Source organism: Emys orbicularis, chromosome 8 (genome assembly GCF_028017835.1).
Source record: "Emys orbicularis isolate rEmyOrb1 chromosome 8, rEmyOrb1.hap1, whole genome shotgun sequence".
NCBI classification, from domain to species: Eukaryota; Metazoa; Chordata; order Testudines; family Emydidae; genus Emys; species Emys orbicularis.
In genome coordinates, this window is record NC_088690.1 from 95,958,002 (window position 1) to 95,977,891 (window position 19,890).

A 19,890-nucleotide genomic window follows, 5' to 3' on the forward strand; every position below is an offset into this window, starting at 1 on the left:
GGAGTTCCTACAGCAATGGGAAAAACTACTTCCATCGCTGTAGGTTGTGTCTGTACTACGGGATTACAGCAGCATAGCTATAGCACTGTGGCTATGCCACTGTAGTGCCTATCATGTAGACATTGCCCCCATAGGCTTCCATCCCAGCGGATGCGTTCTGTAAAGCGGCCAGCTCTAGGAGCTGTAGCATGTTATTTCTTACCAGTATTACCTCATTCCTGAGTGTGTGTGTTAATTAAAGGCTCCCAGTACCACGTGTCCACCTGGGAACACACTCACAGGCCTGTCTTCACCCTCCCGCCAGAACTTACTCTTCCTAGTACTGCCGCGTCCTCGCCTCAGTGATGTTTGTCCTGAGGTGGCTGGCACAGCTACGTTTCTCAGTGGCGAGGACAGCACCGTGGGCATGAAGGCCGATTTCAAAGGCCTGCTCTGCCTTGGGCCATTCTCTGAGATGCTCCCCTGGGAGGAGAGTGATGCAGTGGATAATGTCCAAGTGGCATACAGGGAAGGCATCCTGGATTCAGAGAAATTGGGTGACTTCCTGCTTGTATAGATTGAAAAAGGAGGGGTGGGGGGATGGAGGAGAAAGAGAGAGAGTTAATTAAATCTAGCTACAGAGAGGCACACTTCAAATCCAAATCTTCAGTCTCTCTCTCTCTCTCTCTCTCTCTCTCACACACACACACACACACACACACACACACACACGGTTCAGCCCATTATAAAGAAAAGGACTGTTTGCAAAACTGTGGAGCCAGATCAGAATTTTTAACAACCCCTCCCTAGAGTTCATCAGGTTTTAAAACAAACAAACAAAAAAACCCTTCTGGAATCCCTGCAGTTCACTTTCTGGTTCCATTAGAGCAAGCATTCTCAGCCCTATTGCTCCCACCACTCACACATGCCCACTTTATACCTGGGCCTTCTCAGACACGACCGAGGCTTCTTTGCAACAGTTCCCATGGGGGGCCAAAAGGAAGGGGGGCTTTTAGGTGCCAGTGTTCTACCATAATGCCAGCAGGGGACATGCCAGGTAATTACTGTGTGAAGCTGCAGCATTTGTCCCACTTACTAATGTGTTAGGCAGCACAGAAGCCATCAAAATCTCGCAAAAAGCAACAAAGAGTCCTGTGGCCCCTTAAAGACTAACAGATGTATTGGAGCATAAGCTTTCGTGGGTGAATGCCCACTAAATCTCGCAGACGCTGTCAGGAGTCATATGTAAATACTCATCATTAGGTTTGCACTCCGCCCATGGAGTTAGGGAAGGAAAGCTAGTGTGCTGTAGTTAGCTTAAGAAGCTCTGAAGCTAGCTTGGTGAATTAACCTCACCTGGTGGTCTGGTCTGAGCTGTGCCTCTCCAAAGGGAAATGGAACCATTTTCATTTCAGTGTTACTGTAAAAATTCCATGCCACTAAAAGATGCTGGTTTTGCTCATTCGGCCTGTGTCCGACCCATTGTCCTGCACTGAATGAGCTGGGCAAGTGAGCCCGTTGGCTCGCTGACATCACACCTTGGCTCTCGGTACAGCTCTCACCAGAAAGCACTAAGGGAGCGCAATGATCCTTAAGGAAAAGGCTGTGGCAGCTTTCAGACTCCTTGCCCTTCTGACTCCAGTTGCCCAGCTGCTGTTCGGGCCCCATTGCGAGCAGCTGTCACTTCCCATTATTCCTCTCCTCATCTGCTTTCCTTGGAGAGGGCATGTTGGCTTTTTCACCTAAATCCGTTACATTGCCATAAAGGCTTTCGATCTCCCACATCAGCGTGATGCTTAAATAACCCTCCCAAATGCTCCTAATACAATGGGAAAGTCAGCCAGGGTAAAGGCTGTCTAACTCCTCTGAAAGGGGAAAGACGGCTCCTTCTGACTCTTCTCTTTCCCTTCCCGTGGCTTTCTCGGACAGTAGAAGAATGATTTATGGTTTAATAACAGGCGATTCATCAAAATAACTGGCACGTCAATTTAGTATGATGAACTGTCCAAAGGAGGATACAGAAGAGTAGCTCCAAAATTGGAGCTTATGGCTGAGGCGACTTTAGGGTAGCTGGGGTTTGTGTTGGATTGTTTGTTTGTTCTGTTTAGCGGGAAGGTGGGGCCATGGTATTATCAGAGGCTGTATCGCAGAGAAATGAGCCAGAGAGACAAAGAATAATCACTGGCTCCCTTTAAATCAGGGAGGATGTTTGGAGGGCTAATGCTGGGATCAAAGCGGCAGCATCGCCTTCAGTCTGAAGTGAGAATTTAACACAGTGAAATATAAGCAGGAAAAGAAAAAGGAGCTAGAGTCTATCTGTCAATGTCAGAGATAATGGTGGGGGGGTTAGGCCACCATTAGGCTATTTCAGTGGGTCAAAGCCTGAGTTCCTTGATAAGTTTTCACATAGTCCAAACTGAGGCACACTTCCATAGCTGAGTGGCTGCTGGCTCCTTTGTCCAAAAGGCAGCACCCCTTTGTACCATCCTGGGGCACTGGCTCAGGAGTGACTCACCGGGTAGGGAGCCACCTGCAAATCCCCAGTACCCGCTTCTGACAGCACCCTAGAGGTTGTAATGTGCCTGTGGCTTTCCGGACTTTGCAGTCTCTGGGACATGCTAGCTGCACAGGACTTCATGGCCATAGATTAGCATAGACCTAAGCTTCTGCTGTTGTTAAAGCACAGGCATCTTGGGCAGGAGCCAGAGGAGAAGCTCATGTTATCAGTGTATCAGAATTCTGGCTTATCTCTGCTCTGCCACTAGAGGGCAACACACACCTTGAGCTGGTCTGACCTTCCCTCAGTGGTGAGGTACTCAGTTCCTGGCAAGGTTTCGGGGCATGCTATCTTTTTGGAACTGGGAAGTCCCGGGCAGTTGGGTGGGTGGCTGCCTAGCTAGGATTAAGTCCTCAGACCTCATTTTCCCTGTCATGTGTGCAGAGTTTTTGAACGAGGCATGAAGGGTTTAAGCAGTTGGGAAGCAGATGCAGATAGGGCTTGTGAACCTTCCAGGCCTGGCTGCTGTATCTGAAAAGTGGGGGCAACAGTGGGGGAAAGTCTAGAGGACAGAGGGTCATTCCCCATTGCTCTGCACCAGATAGGACTGTTTACACCAATATAAAATGCTCCTAGATCAGGATGGGAGTGTTTTACTTCACTTTGCAGTTTGTAAGTGACTGTGCACAGTGCAGGGCAATGGAGAATCAGGCCCTGTGTTACACTGCTCATGCTCCAGAAAGGATGAAATTTCTCGTTGGACCCATTTATAGAAAATCAAGATGGGGAGAACTTTTGTTTGGGGAGCTATTCCTAGCGCTGGTGTGGGGCACCCCCTCCTCTGACAGTCTCCTGTCTAAGTGCTGGCCAACCTCGTCTCGAGGTGCTATCTATTGAGATCTATAAATCAGTCAATCGGATTTGTATGGCACCTACCACAGTAGTACCAAGCACCTTGCAATCTTTCATGTATTTATCCTCACACCACCTCCCTGGAGTAGGGAAGCAGTATTTATCTGCGTTTTTATGGCTGCAGGTACATGCTACAGTGCTTTCTCCAGTCCAGTTTTGAATAACCAAAGGGAGGCACTAGTCTCTTTAGCAGACTGTTCTGCAAACCAATAGACTCCCTCCTAGCAATCCCTCCCTTCTCTGACACTCAAGCTTCATTTTCACATGCATTACTTCATCTCCCTATTCCTTGGATCAGCCCAAACAATTCCGCTCCCACCTTGGCATTCACACCCTTGAGTGACAGGCTGTTGCATCTGCAAAAAGGGCTGTGCTGCTTTGATGTGATCACATATGAAAGGAAAGTGGGTAGGTTTGGAAATTATCCCCACAAGTCCTTTGCTGTTCATCTCTGCGTATCGCTCTCCCACTTTTCTCTGATGTCCATCCCTGCCTTGTTGTACGAGAGAAAAGAAGCTGTAGCAATGCACAATGAATTTTTCAGTAGTGGAATCTCTGCTTTAAAAAAAAAAAAGCCTTGATGTTCCTATAAGATGTTGCCTAGGTACTGACTTGTCCCTGTTCAGGGAGTAAGCTATCGATTTGTGGAAACAATTTAATCATCTTTCTACTCTGTCCCTTTTGATTGTCTGCTTAACCTGAAGCACCTCAGAGGGGACTAAGTGTGCATCCATGCTGCCTCCCCCAGATTATAAGCTTCCAATTATTACTTTATGGGGTTGCTAATGCACATTTATATAGCTAGATCAACACTTTCCAACGTTTGGAGCAAACAGCTGCTCTGAAGACAGTGCCTTGATTCCAGTAGGGTCTTGAAACAAATATAAAGGGGATTCTTTATTGAGGCCACTGGGCATGGAGAGACCCTCTGGCTCCTGATGGCTCTTTAGCTCCCAAAATAACTAAGCATGTTGCCTCATGTTATTAAACAGGGTTTCCTTAAATCCTGGAGTGGACTAAGCAGTATTGAAAAGGGCTTCTAACTGCATTACACTGTTGAAATTTCAGATTCAAAAGAGATGAATGAAGGATGTCGCCATACTGCTCATCTGTCCATCTTATCTGGATCATACGGCAATTCCTACGAGAACACTGATCCATCCAATTGGGTATCTTACAGCTGGTGGTGGCCAGTGCCTGATCTTCAGAGGGAGGTGAAAGCACATATTGCGCATGTGACCAATGGCATAGTGTGAAATGAGATCTGGTTATTCCGGAGGGGTGGCAGCAGGACAGCATTCCATATACCCAGGGTGTTGACAGCCATGATCAATATTCTGGGAACATCTCACTGCCCTGGAGTCAGGCAGTGGGCTTCTTGCATTATATCCTCCCCATGATGAGCAGATATCAGATTACCCACTGGACCACTCCCTCTACAAATATGTTATTTCACATAAGGAAATCAGACCTGAAAAGGGGTACGACATAGTTACTGGGGAAGATCCCAACTCTTCCAGTGACCAATGACATCCCCCTGAGCCAGCCTTCGTGGTACTTCCCGAAAACACGAACACCTTCTCCCTTCTGCAAATCCAGCTCCTCCGGTCCGTGAGCAGTGTAGGAGTGTAGAGCGACGCACCTGGTGATACACAGGAAATTAGAGAATGCAATTAGAGAATTAGGAAATCCACATGCACTATGGAAAAGTAGCCTCCCCCACGTGCCGTAAGGATAGGAGATGACACAACAATCCTGTTTCTAATCATTCTGGGAGCTGATGCTGTTGGTTCTATGTGAGCAGAGCCTATTGCCTGAAGCATCTTCAGATGGCGCTCGCATCATATAGCTGGGTGCTGTCATGAATGTGGAAAGGCTTTGTAGGAAGGAAACTGCTTACATCTTAAGGCCAGGGGGGATATGAATAAAAGAAAAGCTGCCAGGAATGAAGAATGAAGCAGTCTTTGTCAACTTTTTTTGACCTAGTCCTGTCAGTCTAAGCCAAAGGGGCCCAGCAAGTATTGGGGAGGGAGGGGGCTGTTTTTGTTCTCAAACCGTGAATACTCCACTGAAATAACCGATTAGGGACTGAGTTATGCCTCTTCCAAAGCAGAGCAGCACAAGAGCGCAGGTGAGGTGCACCACCCAAAAGACTGTGTCAAGGAGGCATTATAACTTTGAAAGGTACAATGGGATCGGTATGTGGTCAGCAGCAGGACTTGCTAACCTGTGTCATCCTGCCAGCATTTGTTGGTTATAATCTCACCCAGACACATCCAAAGGGACTGTGAGCTCCATAGAAAGCATTAGCCAGATACCCCCCATCTACTTTGCTTTCCCCAGCATGTACTGCTGAGTTATGGCTGTCTCCTGTACAAGTGTTTGGGGGCTCCCTGCACCCTGTCTCTCCTGCTTAGCAAACCTGGTCAGAGAGCTGTGTTTAAAAAACAAAACAACCCCCCCACACTGATTCCAGTTGTGTAATGAGATTGCTTGTTCTCAGCAGGGGGCCTCGTGAGACAGAATGACAAAAAATAAGGAAAACAAAACATCAAAAATCTCATCCACCTGTTTTTCAATTTTACCCCTTTCCCAGGGCCCTATGGCTTTTTTTTTAAAAAAAAGAACTTTTGTCTGTCTCCAAGGAGACACATTTTATCTAATTGCATTGGTTTTTTTTCTCCCAGGTGGGATGTCTGTTCTCAAATATTAATCTGAGTAGCAGATGCTACAGCAACTATCATCCCCTCAAAACCAAGTGTTATTGAAAAAAGGAGACTGTCAAAGACTTTTTGCTAGTTCTTAAAAGCAATTGTTCTCTCTCTGTTGGTCATAACAACCATTTGGAAGTTTGAAATTGAAATGTCTTTCCTTATAAGAGGATTTTTCCTTCTATTATTTGTGCAGACCTGCTCTAACTCCCCAGTGGTTTATTATTTTTTTTAATTGAAGTACCGCTCTTAGGTGGTAGCTTGCACTCATGCTAGTTTGTTACTGTAGGTTCTGAGCAATGAACTGTCCAAATTAGGGACCCAATCCTACTAACACTTCAAAATGGCCCTAATTCTGCAAATTCTTCCACATGTGCTTAATTGCAACCCCTTGTATACTCCCATTTCAGGCCATTAGGATTACTCATGGATCTAAAGTAAGCCATGTGTGTAAATCTTTGAAGGATCAGGGCCTGTGTATGTAAGTTTATGCATGAGAAAAACTCAAGTTATACACCTTACTAATATGTATTTATCTTTGCAGGATCAGGATCTAGATTTTTCACTATAGAAGTGCTCATGAGAAGTAGACTGCATTCATGCTCATTTGTTCTTGTAGGGTTGCTTATCATGAGAGCTAGGCTGCTGATTCTTGTCCAGGAGACAGACAAACAAAACACTGCAATATATTTATTTGCAAATTTTAACTCTACATGTATTTTTCTTTGAATTATTTGTTTTAAAAATCAATTAACTTTTTTAAATAGTTTCTTAGTTAAATTTAAAGAGCATTTCAGTTCACTTTTAAAGAATTTGGTTTGAAAATGTAGAAGCACATCAGTAATTCAATGGGCATTGGAAAGAGATAAACAATCAGAAAGGTAGAAAAAACCAGTGTTAGGATTGTAGTAACTGAAATATGAAGATCATACTAATTTAAATTGAGCAAAAGCACTCAGAATCTAGGAAAAGCCCTTGTGTGCTGCCAATATTCTATCTATATTTTTCTACCGCTCTATGTCCTTTCACTTCCCTAAGAGTCAGGCTGTGAGTTCAAGAGTTTTACTAGGGCTCAGTGATCTGATGGCTAGAATGCATAGGAAAGAACTATGACTCCAAAGAATCGCAGCTTCTAATCGGGTTTTAGCTCCTCATCGGTATGTGACTTCAGGAAATCACTTAGTGTCCATTCTGCCTTGACTGGGTAACCCCCAGAAGCCCCACTGAAAATGAGGTGCCATATATCAAGATGGGATTTCACGGATCAAGCTCCACGCCACCCTCTGAAACAAAAGCAACAAAGTTTCAATACTCATACGTACATATTAGCTGATATGTGTTGCTGAAGATGGGGAAGGGTGACAATGGCAGTTGAGTGCCCCAGGGATCCTGGCGCAGTATAATAAGAAGCGCTGACCTACAATGAAAAATGAAACCAAAGTAAGTAGAATAAAATGACCTTGAGTTTAGGCTCCCTCAGCCATCGGAACCCCACTGTGAAGAGTGTGAAATGACCTCACAATCATTTGCCACCAAAGCAAGGAAACATGCCATGTTCCACAAAAGTGTTCTGTTGCTTTATTACCCCGATGGCCTTGAATATCACAGAACGGTTTGTGTAGGGGCGGGGACAGATTGAATTCCAGCCCAGTTCAGTAGTGATTGCTACCATCTTTTCAGTGGACTGTTGTCTCAATTCATTTCCCAGTGGACAGGTTATCTACATTCCAAACCTCTTGTCTACACCACAGTGCATGGGCAACCTTGCTGCCAGTCACAGAAGAGATGTCCAGAGGCTGCATGGGTCATGGAAACTTAAGCTACTACCCATTCATCTCTCAAGGTGGCCTTTCTACATCAACGCTGATGCACACAGGTGGATCAGTGAGGAGGAAGTTGCACTATCACTGCCCATGCTATACCATTCTGTGAGTAAAGAGTGGTGTCTAATTTCAAGGGTTGTCAGCCCGGCACCTTTCACTAGCGCCTATTGAACTTGCACTCACACACAGGGCCTGATTTTCCCCTGACTTACACTGGTTTTACAGCTGTTACTCCACTGACTTCAGGGGAGCTATTCCTCATTTACCCTGGTGTAAGTAAGAGGATAATCAGCACCACATACTTTAAAATGGAGGCATAGTAGGGTTTTGCCTAGTTTTGGAATTCAATACATCATCATTTTTGATTCAGTTCTCCAGCTTATGGGTGGAGCTAGTTCTGCCCTTAGTGCTACTGCTGCATGGCACGAAAAATGGCCAGGTAGATACTTTCCCATTGCTGGCAAGGTGCCAAGCTACAGGCTTATAAAGAGGGTTAATCTTGTGTTTGTGGAGCTTTTCAGCACACTGATTAAACAGGATAAACGTCATCTAACAGCCATGACTTTCAAATGTTATGTCTGAGCCCTAAATCTGTAATCATGGCTGATCATATAAATATGAGATCCGCTCAAGGGCGGTGGAGTTCATTCCTCTTTTTGGGGTTTTTTCCCCCTCTTTCCTTTTGGATTAGTCCTACAACAGGGGGAGTCCTTGATTCATTTGTTGGGACTGATATGCACTCCAGGCATGAAACCTAGAAGGGAAGAGGAGCTGGCAGGGGTTGACAAAATGTTATTTAAAATCACAAGTGTGATAATCAGGGGGAAGAATGTCACCTCAGTCAGGGGAGTGGGACTGTATAATTATAATTTCATTTACTAAACTCCAACCAAGTGTTTGGCTCTGTATGATATACAAATGAGACAGTCCTTGTGTCAGGGAGCTTGCAGCAATAACAACAGTATTTATTAAATTATTATTATTATCTGGTATTTATAGGTTGCATATCATCCTAAGGGATCAAAAAGCATTTCATGCATATACAAAGCTCCACTGACATGCAGCCACTTCTGGGGTGGCAGGTGATAACTATGTGGCACACAGCAAGCTGCAGAATAGTTTGGGAAGTGGGGTCTTTCAGAGGTCATAATTCCACAAATGATCTGACTATTGTTGAGGGAACACTTCCTTCCTGCCACGTTCCCACTGTACCAATCACCCTAACACCCAGTTTGCACTTTTCTCGTGTGATTCTCATGTTGGGGCGAGGGGCCTGAATCTGTGACTGTTGTCAAAGCAATTGTTGGTGGTCATGTTTTAATACAAGTCCCTGCCAGAGCTGGGGCAAAAGTTCCTGCCTAGAGATTTCCAAACACTGCTGCTGCTTTCACCACTGATGTCAGGCTGCCTGTTTCATCTCCCACAAGACTAGCTTTCCTGGAGGCTGTGCTGCCACAGAGTGACTGCTAGGCAGGGCCAGCTCTAGGTTTTTTGCCGCCCCAAGCAAAAACATTTTTGGCTGCCCCCCATCCCAGCCCTGAGCTCCTCGCCGCACCCCCTGCCGCCCCAGCCCTGGGCTCTCCCCCACCACCCGCGCCCTCCTGCTGCTCCAGCCCTGGGCTCTCCCCCCGCCCCCACCTGCACCCTCCTTCCGCCGTAGCCCTGGGTCACTGGTAACTCGCTCCCAGGGCAGGTCATTCAGCAGGAATTTTAGGTGTGCACAGAACACAGACAGGATTGGTTCCCATATGGTTACAGAACTGCAGTAAAGTGGAACAATTTTCAGCTTGTGTGATTGGAGGATATCTGGATGCATATTATAAGACTGTCCTACATAAATGAGGAAAAGTTGAGGTGCCTTTATTATTCTTTTGTTCCACTCTTTCTTTCTATGGGGAATTTGCCAATGCAATATCACTGTCTTCCTTTTAAACAAACAAACAAACAAACAAACAAAAAGGCAATGGCTGTTGAAAATAGCAATTCCAGTCCTAATAACCACTGGGAAGCATTTCTTGCTCAATTTTATCCTACTTTTTCTATAGCAAGTTACAGTGGATCAGTATATTTGATTTGGGAGAAATGAAGTAACAGCCGCCCAAACTGAGCTTGAGCACTCCTGAATTTTGAGGTGTTCAAATCTGGAAGGCAGGTGCTGGGGGCGGGGGGGACCTGTGGCTCCACAGGGGAGCTGCGCGAAGCCAGACACGCTGGTCTGAGTGGCACGGTAAGGGGACTGGGGGGTTGGAGAAGGGGTAGGGGGTTCCGGGGGGGCAGTCAAGGGACAGGGAGCAAGGGGGGTTGGATGGGGCGGAGGTTTGGGGGGGCAGTCGGGAGCAGGGAGAAGGGGGGTTAGATGGGTCAGGGGTTTAGGGGGGGGCAGTCAGGGGACAGGCAGCAGTTGGATAGGCATGGGAGTCCCAGGGGTTTGTCAGCAGACAGGTAGGGGGTGGGGTCCTAGGGGGGAAGTTGGGGGGTCTCAGGAGGGGGCAGTTGGGGACAAGGAGAAGGGAGGCTTAGATGGGGGTGGGATCTCAGGAGGGGGCAATCAGGGGACAAGGACCAGTGGGGCTTAGATAGGGGGGCAGTTGGGGCAGGGGTCCCAGGAGGGGGTGATCAGGGGACAGGGACCAGGGGGGTTGGATGGGTTGGGGTTTCTGTGGGGGGCAGTCGGAGGGAGTGGATGGTGGCAGGGTGGGGCTACCCTCCCTCCCCGTGGAGTGTCCTATTTTTTGAATGTTAAAATATGGTGTCCCTGCCCTTCCCAGTGCAGCTCTCCATTCACAGCAGGCTGCAGCATGAGGTCTCAGCTTCCTCCCTCCCTCCCCCCCCCCCTCTTTCCTGTTGGTAGTGGCCAAGGGAATGCTGGGAAATGTAGTTCTTTCCCTGCTCCAGGGCTGGCTCTATAGGCAGGGAGCTAACCCCTGAACTACAGCTCCCAGGGCCCCCTGTTGGTTCTCAGCTCCCAGGCTGGATCCTTGCCGCCCCTGCAAATGGGCTGCCCCAAGCACATGCTTGCTTTGCTGGTGCCTAGAGCCGCCCCTGCTGCTAGGAGATGGGCCACTATTCACAGTGTAAGTGAAAAGAAAGTCCAGGAGAAGGGAAAGGAGAAACCTTTATAAATCCCAACTTTCACCAGTTATCTATCAATCATACTGATCTAGCCCCATTACCATAGGATCTGAGTGCCTCTCAATCTTTAATGTATTTATCCTTACAACTTCCCAGTGATATTAGGGCTATGCTGTTATCCTCTCCTGGGGAACTGAAGCCCAGAGAAACTAACAGTACCTCTGCACTGCAGTCAGAGGTGTGATTGCAGTATGTATAGACATAACCAAGCTAGCTTTAATTTATCTAGCTCATATAGCAATAGCAGTAAACCCATAGCAGCACAGGCTAGCTGCCTGAGTACATACCCAGGTGGGCTTGTATAGCCCATGCTGCTGCCACTTCACTGCTATTGGTACCTGACCTAGCTACATTAAAACTAGCACAGGTATGTCTACAGGGGCTGCAATTACATCCCCCAATTGCAGGGCTGACATACCCTTAGTGACTTGCCTGTGGACATTCAGGAAGCTTTTATCAATAAATGGGTCACTGTCTCTTCCCTGCAATGCCCCTTGAAGAAAAAAGTCATGGGTTAAAGGGATACAAGCCCGTTAGCCAGAAAGATTATCATATAAAGTAACTTATGATCTGTTTTCCTCTTTTCTCAGCTTCTCTGATTCGCCTCTTTGGTGAGTAGAGCTGTATCTTTCTTAGCACCAGTCCTGAACAGTGTTAGGCTCACTCCTAATATTTATGGCATTGAAAAGTATCTCTGGTTCTTCCCTGTTTCCATGCCCCTATCCTGCCAACGTGAGAAATCCCGAGATTGTCATATGCTAAGGAGTACAGTGGGATTCGTCAAGCGCAGTAGAGGTTAGGTCCTTAAACTATCGCAGTATTTAGCAGCCCACATTTTCTCTTGGTGTGAAGCATTTTGTATTCGACATGGGTTAAGGCAGGCATATTCCCACACATCCATTATCTGTAATTCTTGAACTTCCCACCCTCACGCCACCACACAGCAGCTACAAAAATGACACATTCCTCCCAGTTCTGAATCCCTCAATATCCTGCCTTTAAAGATGATTCAGTAAAAACAGAGTAATCTTGTCGTGTCATATGTTGCATGGGAGGGTTTTGGATGATATAGAAAGATAGGCAGATATTGGCTCCTCTTGAGAAGAATGTCAAGATTTATTGACTGAAGAGTTAATGGGGGGGAGGGATAGCTCAGTGGTTTGAGCATTGGCCTGCTAAACCCAGGGTTGTGAGTTCAATCTTTGAGTGGGCCACTTAGGGAGCTGGGGCAAAACAAGTACTTGGTCCTGCTAGTGAAGGCAAGGGGCTGGACTCAATGACCTTTCAAGGTCCCTTCCAGTTCTAGGAGATAGGATATCTCCATTAATTTCATTTATTTAAGCCAAGTTCACTCAAGGGACAATACATTTTGCTAGTCCTCAGATGTTTTGTTCCAGATGTTCTGAATATTTTCACCAGAGAGCTCTCTCCTATTATGGTCATGAATTTCTTAAAGTGTAAACATTTTGTTTTTTTTCTTTGAGGTGACTTGCTAAGAAAGGATGAAATTACAGGGCCAGGAAAAACAACAACAACCCTACAGTTGGCTTCTGATAAGCCAGTCAAGAGCAATGTCAGGTGTCAGCCTGCAGCAGATCCAGCCTCCCGGCAACCCAGAGGAGTGCGGGTGGCCCTGATGGAAGCTGTCTGATGGACTGTGCTACCTGATTGGCTGCTGATTCCTGCAACCTGATATTTAAACTCTGCAGCAGCAGTCCATGCTCGGTGTCCCCTTCGGGTTTCATTTGTTTGTTTGACTTTCACACCTGCCCCTGTTACATTTTTGGTTGTCCCCCATAATTATTTGAGTTCCGGTTCTTTAGCAATGGGCGGGCTTTTGCCCGCCTGCTTCCCGGAACCCAATAGGAGCAGCAGCAGTCCAGTGGCTTCTCAACACATTCCTAGACAGCAGCTGCACTTGGTCCACTGTCTCTAGCCTTGCTCCAGCCTGTGCCTGCTCCAGCCCCCAGCAACTTCCTGACTTCTGATACCCAGCCAAGACCCTCGGCTCCACTTTCTGACTGTGACTCTGACTTTGGCTTAGGCTTGAGTCTCTGATTCCCAGCTATGACCCTTGGCTTCGCTCCAGGATCTGCCACATCTGGCTTCAGTGATAAATGGCAGACTGGACTCTTGCTTCAGCCACTAGGCCAGACTGCCCATGACTTGGTTGCTGATGGTCTGAGAAGCTCAAAAGATTGAACAAGGGTGGGTACAGGGCCGGTGCAAGGATATTGTGCACCCTAGATGAAACTTCCACCTTGCACCCCCCTTCCTCTCCCTCTCCCTCTCCCCCAGAGCATTGCTTATTATAAGCTTTCAAAAATGAATACTGCATAACGTGGCATTGTTCATTAGAATTAATACACATTCGGCTTGAAAATTTATTAATTTCATTATTTAGTCTACATATTTAATGAAAATAAATGGCCTTGGGTCTCCTGCACGTGGCTAGAGTCCCTCCTGCTCCCCCCCCCCAATGGATCTGGAAAGGGCTGTTTGGGGGATCAGAGCACAGAGCTGGGAGTGGCTTCTATTCTCCACCCTGGCACCAACTCCCTGGATGACTTCAGGCAAGTTACTTCCCCGTTCTGGGCTTCAGCTCCCCCCAGCGCTAAGGTGTGAAATGGTTCCTTGCTCCTGGGCTGGAAAGTGCAATGCAGGTGGGAGGGGGTGTCTGAAGGCCTGTCTTCCCCACAGGTGTGAGGTGAGGACAGAGTTCCAGCCTCCGCCATGACCGTCCTGGTTGCTTTACTCTGCCCCACGCCAATCACTGCTGAAGCCCCTTACTCAGAGAGCTCTGGCCCAGGGCAGAGGTGTCAGTGTCATTCTGGGCCTGATTTTCAGAGATGCTGAGCACCTGTGGTTCCCCCAATGTCTGTGGGAACTCCAGGGTTCTCAGTACTTCTGAAACTCAGGGCAATTTATTTCAAATGCTGGGCCAGGACTGAGCCTGCAAAGGCAGGTCTATATATACCCCTCAATCCACAGCAGACCTCCCATCAATAACAACACAAGCAATCAGGAGAATGATGAGGGGCAGTTGGCCCAATGCTGGGAATGGGGAGGATATGGCCCTCATGTGGTCACTAAACTTCTACCTAGTAAAGTTACTGGTGCATCTGCTGTCATTCAGTGGGAGAACTAAAATCTCTTGGGTGCTGCAGCCTGCCCAGGTTCAGCTGCACTTAACCTGAGTTGCTCGCACACTTGCAGTGGTTGTGCACCATGCAACTGGTCACCCATATTACATGAAAATCTGGCTCGGACGGTGTCGTAATTAGACTTAACAGTTACTGCCGCATTTCCTAGAGCTGTTGTCCCAGGCTGGCTGCAGACTCAGGCAGACAGAACTGTGTCGGCTAGACGCCCATCATCTTTGGAAGATTTTCCTTGTAGCCATAAGGGCTCGAGACAGCCGTGTTTCTTCACTGAAAACTTGCAGTGTGCTGCCCCTGAATCCCAGACGGATACCTTGTGTGGGCAGGTGCAGAGCTCAGGGCTTGAAGGCCTCTGGTCTAATGGTCTGAGCCAGTGCAGAACTAGGAGCCTCGATCTCCTGTGTTCAAAGCAGGACTCTGACAATGACTCCCCGGGTGACCTTGGGCAAGTCACGTCCCTGTTCTCTGCCTCAGTTTCCCCCAAAATGGGGCTCTATTTACCTGCTCCACAGGGCTGCAGGGATGGATGGAGATGAAGCCTTGGAAGGTGGCACGTGCTGAGGACGGTTACACTTTTGCAGCTCTTTAACCCTGTATCCTCTGGCAGGGCCATGATCCACCCCCGCAGGTGGACCGGTGGCCACAGTCTGCTCTTCCTTTCCCCCACCCCGTCCCCCCTCCTGCCGCTGCATTGCTGTCAATAGGGCCAGCTGCAGGCGGGGTAATGTCACCCGCTCCGATCTGCAGCCCTTGGGCAGCAGCCACTGCTGCGGCAGGGGGTCCAGGACTGCCAGAGCGGGCGGGAGCGGGTTAGGGAGTGATGCGGCGGCTCAGGGAGGAGGCGGCTCCAGGCTGACGGGGGTGTGTGGGCAGGCAGTGATGTGGGGCGCGGCGGAGGGAGGTGGCGGGGCCCGCAGTTACAGAGGATGCCTGCAGAGGTAGGTGCTAACACGGCTGCGAGCGGCCCGTCCCCCCGCCGGGAGCAATAGTGTAAAAAAAAAATTTGTGGGCACCGCTTTTTGGTGCCCCCAAATCTTGGCACCCTAGGCAGCCGCCTAGTTCGCCTAGTGGGCCCTAGGTGGGTAAGTGTCTGAACTTCCCTTCAGATGGATTCTGAAGAGGCAACTGTGCTCCTGCTGAACATTGTGGGATCTTGCAGACCCTACAGGCCCAGGTTATGGCCTTGCAGCCCTGTGGGCTGAAGTCATCCTGCCAGTAGCAGCCATACTGGCTTCTAGGGAGTCAGAGATTCCAATCCCGGATAAGTTTGCTGGGTACTATAACAAGTTCCGTGGAATGCTGGCTCCTGTTCATGCTTCGGCCCCAGTTGTTCTCCACTGACCAGACCCGAGTAGGACTTATTCTTAGTCTGCTAACTGGGGAGGCCTTGGCCTGCGCGTCTTCCCTCCTGGAGACTTCGAGACCCCTGCTGGGACAGTTTCAAGTGTTTGTCTGAGCTACGGCAATTGTGTTTGATGATCCAAATTGCACATGATCCACCAAGAACCTGCTTCGGGGGCTGCGTCAGGAAAATAGGTTGGTCACCAAGCGTGTTGCAGAATTCTAGCAGCAAACGCTAAATGGAATGAGGTGGAACAGCACTATCATTTCCGACATGCCCTAAGTGAGCAAATCAAGGTTGAGTTGGCATGGGTGGAGCCACCATCCATCCTGGATGTCTTGGTCAAGTTGATTGGTCAAGGTACCTATGACCCCCTGACCTATCTCCTGGAGAGAGAGTTGAGTTCCCAGTCCCCTTTCACGTTCTCATTACAGCAGATCAGCTGGGTTTGGCCTTGCCTCTGATGCAGAGAAGGGCTGGCATCATGCTTTGGGCCTATGCCTGTACTGTGGGGAATTTGGACACTACACTTAGGGATGCCCTGCTAGGAATCCAGCTGTGTCTTGACTAGAAAGACTCCAGGCCTCAGCCCTGAGAAGGGGGTCTGGCTGAGCCTGTGTTTTCCCCCTCCTCCCCCCTCACTCCAGGAATTTGTACCCCAGCTGTGGAGGGACACCATGCTAGTGCCCTCCAACTCCCTCTCTGGCTACAACATCCCACCATATCAGAGGTCGAGCTGAGGAGGCTTGTGGACTTCAGGGGCCTCCAACAATTTCATGGACTTAGACTTTGCCCAGGATCACAACATTCCAACTCAGCGCAAGAGCACCCCTGATTTGGTGGAATCTGTTGATGGATACCTCTTCTCCTCGGCCTGGTTACTCATCAAACAGCACCCTTGATGGTTACCATGCTCTAGGGTCACCAGGAGGTTTTACAGTTTGGTCTGATCTGTGCACCTCACTCCCCTGTCATCCTTGATATTCCCTGGCTCATCACCCATAATCCATGCATCCATTGGGGGCCAGGCACGGTATGCTTCACATCAAGACTCTGCTGTCAACTTTGCCTCCCAAAATCATGTGCTGGACCAGAAGCCTCAGTAATCTTTGCCATCTACCTGAGAATTCAGAGACCGAAGGAGGTACACTGAAAGTGACTGCTGTCATCTCTGCGACCCCCTTGATAGCGTCCAGAGTCCTGGTGAAATATCAAGGATTACTCTATTTTTGATAAAAATAGGACAGATACTTTGCTGCCCCATCACAGTTATGATTGTCCAAGTGACCTGCAATCTGGAGCCGAGATCCCCTTTGGCCGCATATACTCCCTCACAGAACTTGAACTCCAGATGCTCTAGGAGTACAGCTGCAAGAACCTAGAGAAGGGGCTTATTCGCCCCTCCACTTATCCGATGGGACTGCCAATCTTCTCTGTGGCAAAGAATGATGGCTCCTTATGCTCTCGTGTTGACTCTCAAGCTCTGAACAAAATGACAGTCTGAAAACGCTTCCCCCTGCCACTCATTAACAAACTCTTTGAGAGGCTTCACTTGACCAAGATTTTTATTAAGTTGGATCTTCATGGGACCTACAACCTTATCCAAATCAGGGGAGGCACTGATACCTGCACCTGACATGGACATTTTGACTATTTAGTTATGCCTTTTGGGTTATGTAACCGTTCGGTGACATTTGAGCACTTCATCAAAGATATCTCAGTGACATATTGGATCAGTTTGTGGTTATTTATTTGGATGATATTCTTGTTTTTTTTTCTGAAAATCAGGCACTGCATGAGTAATGTGTGCCACGTTCTGTCAAAACCATCTTTATGCCAAACTGGAGAAATGTGAGTTTGACAAAGACACAGTTGAGTTCCTTGGATACATCATTTCCCCCAAAAGGCTAACAATGGATCCACAGAAGGTATCTGCCATTTCTGGGTGGAATGCTCCAAATGACAAGAGACGTTCAGTGATTTCTTGGGTTTTCCAATTTTTATAGGCATTTTACCAAAGGATTCTCTCACCTACTTGCCCCGATAACTGTGCCGCTTCAAAGGGAGTCCACTTCATCTTGTCACCAGAGGCAAAGTTCACATTTGATCAGCCAAAAATATCTGTTACCTCTGCTACCATTCTTGTGCACCCAGATCATGCCAAGTTCTTCACCATTGAGGTAGATGCTTTGAATTTTCCCACCAGAGCTGTTATGTCACAACATACTGGCTCTCATAACCAACCCCCCCCCATACCTTTTATTCACAAAAGCTAACCTCCACTGAGAAGAATTCTGATATCTGGGACAAAGAGTTACTTGTGAGAAAGGCAGCTTTTGAAATGTAGAGACACCTAGAAAGAGCTCAGTTCAGGTCCTTACTGACCACAAGAATCTGAAATATCTTCAGACTGCTTGTAACCTTAACCACCAACAGATCTTCTGGTCACTTTTCTTTGCCAGATTTGATTTTTGTTGTCACCTACCATCCTGGATCACAGAATGAGAAGGCCCTGTCCTGCCAGGATAAATACATAGCTCCCTTGGCTACCATTTTACACCTGTCAAATTTTTATTCCAGGGACAGCAACCAGGGACTGGATATTCCTTACCTGGTCTCTGTTTCCCCATGACCTCCAGGCAATTAAGATCTGTCAGATCCTAGATGCACCTAACCTTGTGCCCAGCTCAGGGTTTCATTTGAAAGATGGTCTGCTTTATTGAGGAAGGTGCCTTTATATCTCAGAAGGCCAGCCCAGACTCGAGGTGTTAAAGATGTGTCATGATATGCCAATTGCTGGCCATTTTGGCTACTTCAAAACCCGAGACCAGTGTTAGGGAATTTCTGGTGGCTAAGATTGAGTACTGATGGTAAGAGGTTCATTAATTCATATGATCTGTGCTGTCAGAGCAAGTGCCCATATGCCAAACCACTCAGCCTTCTTCATTCTTTGACTACCTCATTTCAACCCTGGTCCTTGATATCCTTGGTCTTCATCACAGAGCAACCCTGCTCCCTTGTCACTGTCAATCTCCTCACCAAGATGGCACACTTTATTTCTGTTCATTCCCTCCCAACCGCCCAGGAAATAGCCTGCCTTTTTCTAGATCATGTTTTTCAGCTCCTTGGGCTGCCAACTTGAGTAGTGGCAGGTCGAGGTTCACAATTCACTTCCCATTTTTGGCACAAACTCTGCAAACTCTTAGAAATGGAATTGCTTACCTCCTCAGCCTATCACCTGCAGACCAACGGGCAGACAGAACGAGTGAACCAAGTCCTCGAGCAATACCTCTGTCACTTTCTCAGTTATCATTAAGATGACAGGGTCATCCTCTTGCCATAGACAGAGTTGGCGTACAACAATTCCACCCATGCAGCCACCCGACATAGAACGGGCTATGCAAACTATGGTTTCCACCCTTGACTTCATTCAGCTGCACCCCCTCCATGGTCCCAAGTTGCTGCCGCAGCAGATCTAGTTGCCCACCTTCACCAGGTCCACCAAGGGCTTAATGAATACCTTGAAGCCTCCAAGGAGGCATACAAACCTCATGCTGATTGAAAATGCCAAGCCACACCAACTCTATATGTAGGAGATAAAGTCTGGCTGTCCTCCAAACACCTAAAATCCACCAGTCCCATAGCCAGATTGGACCATTAATACCCAGGCCCATTTAAGATCCTGGAACAAATTAACCCTATAGCATTTAGGCTCCAGTTGCTGGAATCCTTGAAGGTACACCCGGTTTTCCATGTGTCCCTTTCGAATCCTTATGTAGAAAATCCCTTTCCCGGCTGTTCTGCTCCACCAGCACCTGACATACATGTCCAGGGCCAAGAGGAGTACAAGGGCTGGTAAATTCTAGCGAGTTTGAGACAAACTCCATTATTTGGTGACCTGGGATGGCTATGGGCCGAAAGGGGAGTCATAGGAGCTGTAGAAAAAGTCCATGCTCCAGAACTCATATGTGCCTTCCATCAGAAATACCCCCCGAAACCAGGTCCTATGGTCCTCAGAAGACACCCTTGAAGTGAGGGAGGGTATTGTCAGGGGCCAGCCTGCAGCAGAGCTAGTCTCCTGGGAACCCAGTGAGCACAGCTGGTCCTGATAGAAACAGTCTGACTGTACCACCTGATTTGCTGCAGACACCTGCAGCGTGATATCAAGCCTTGCTAGCAGCAGCAGCAGTCCAGTGGCTGCTCAATGCTTTCCTAGCCTCCAGCTACACTCAGTTCTGCCCTTGCTTCCACTGTCTCTAGTCTTGCTCCTGCTCCAGCTCTTCAGCTCCTTCCTGACCTCTGACACCCGCCTCAGACCCTTGGCTCCACCTTC

General features: G+C 48.0%; 1 protein-coding gene across 1 annotated transcript in view; it reads right to left on the reverse strand.

The window, feature by feature from the left end:
• SH3RF2 (SH3 domain containing ring finger 2) overlaps nt 1-19,890 on the reverse strand; it is a 79,027-nt gene that overhangs the window by 4,591 nt on the left and 54,546 nt on the right. The window contains exons 5-7 of the mRNA XM_065409809.1: nt 7,422-7,516; nt 4,860-5,030; nt 312-544 (exon numbers count right to left, since the gene is read on the reverse strand). Coding sequence (XP_065265881.1) covers nt 312-544; nt 4,860-5,030; nt 7,422-7,516 — 499 coding nt within the window. The remainder of the gene's footprint in view (nt 1-311; nt 545-4,859; nt 5,031-7,421; nt 7,517-19,890) is intronic.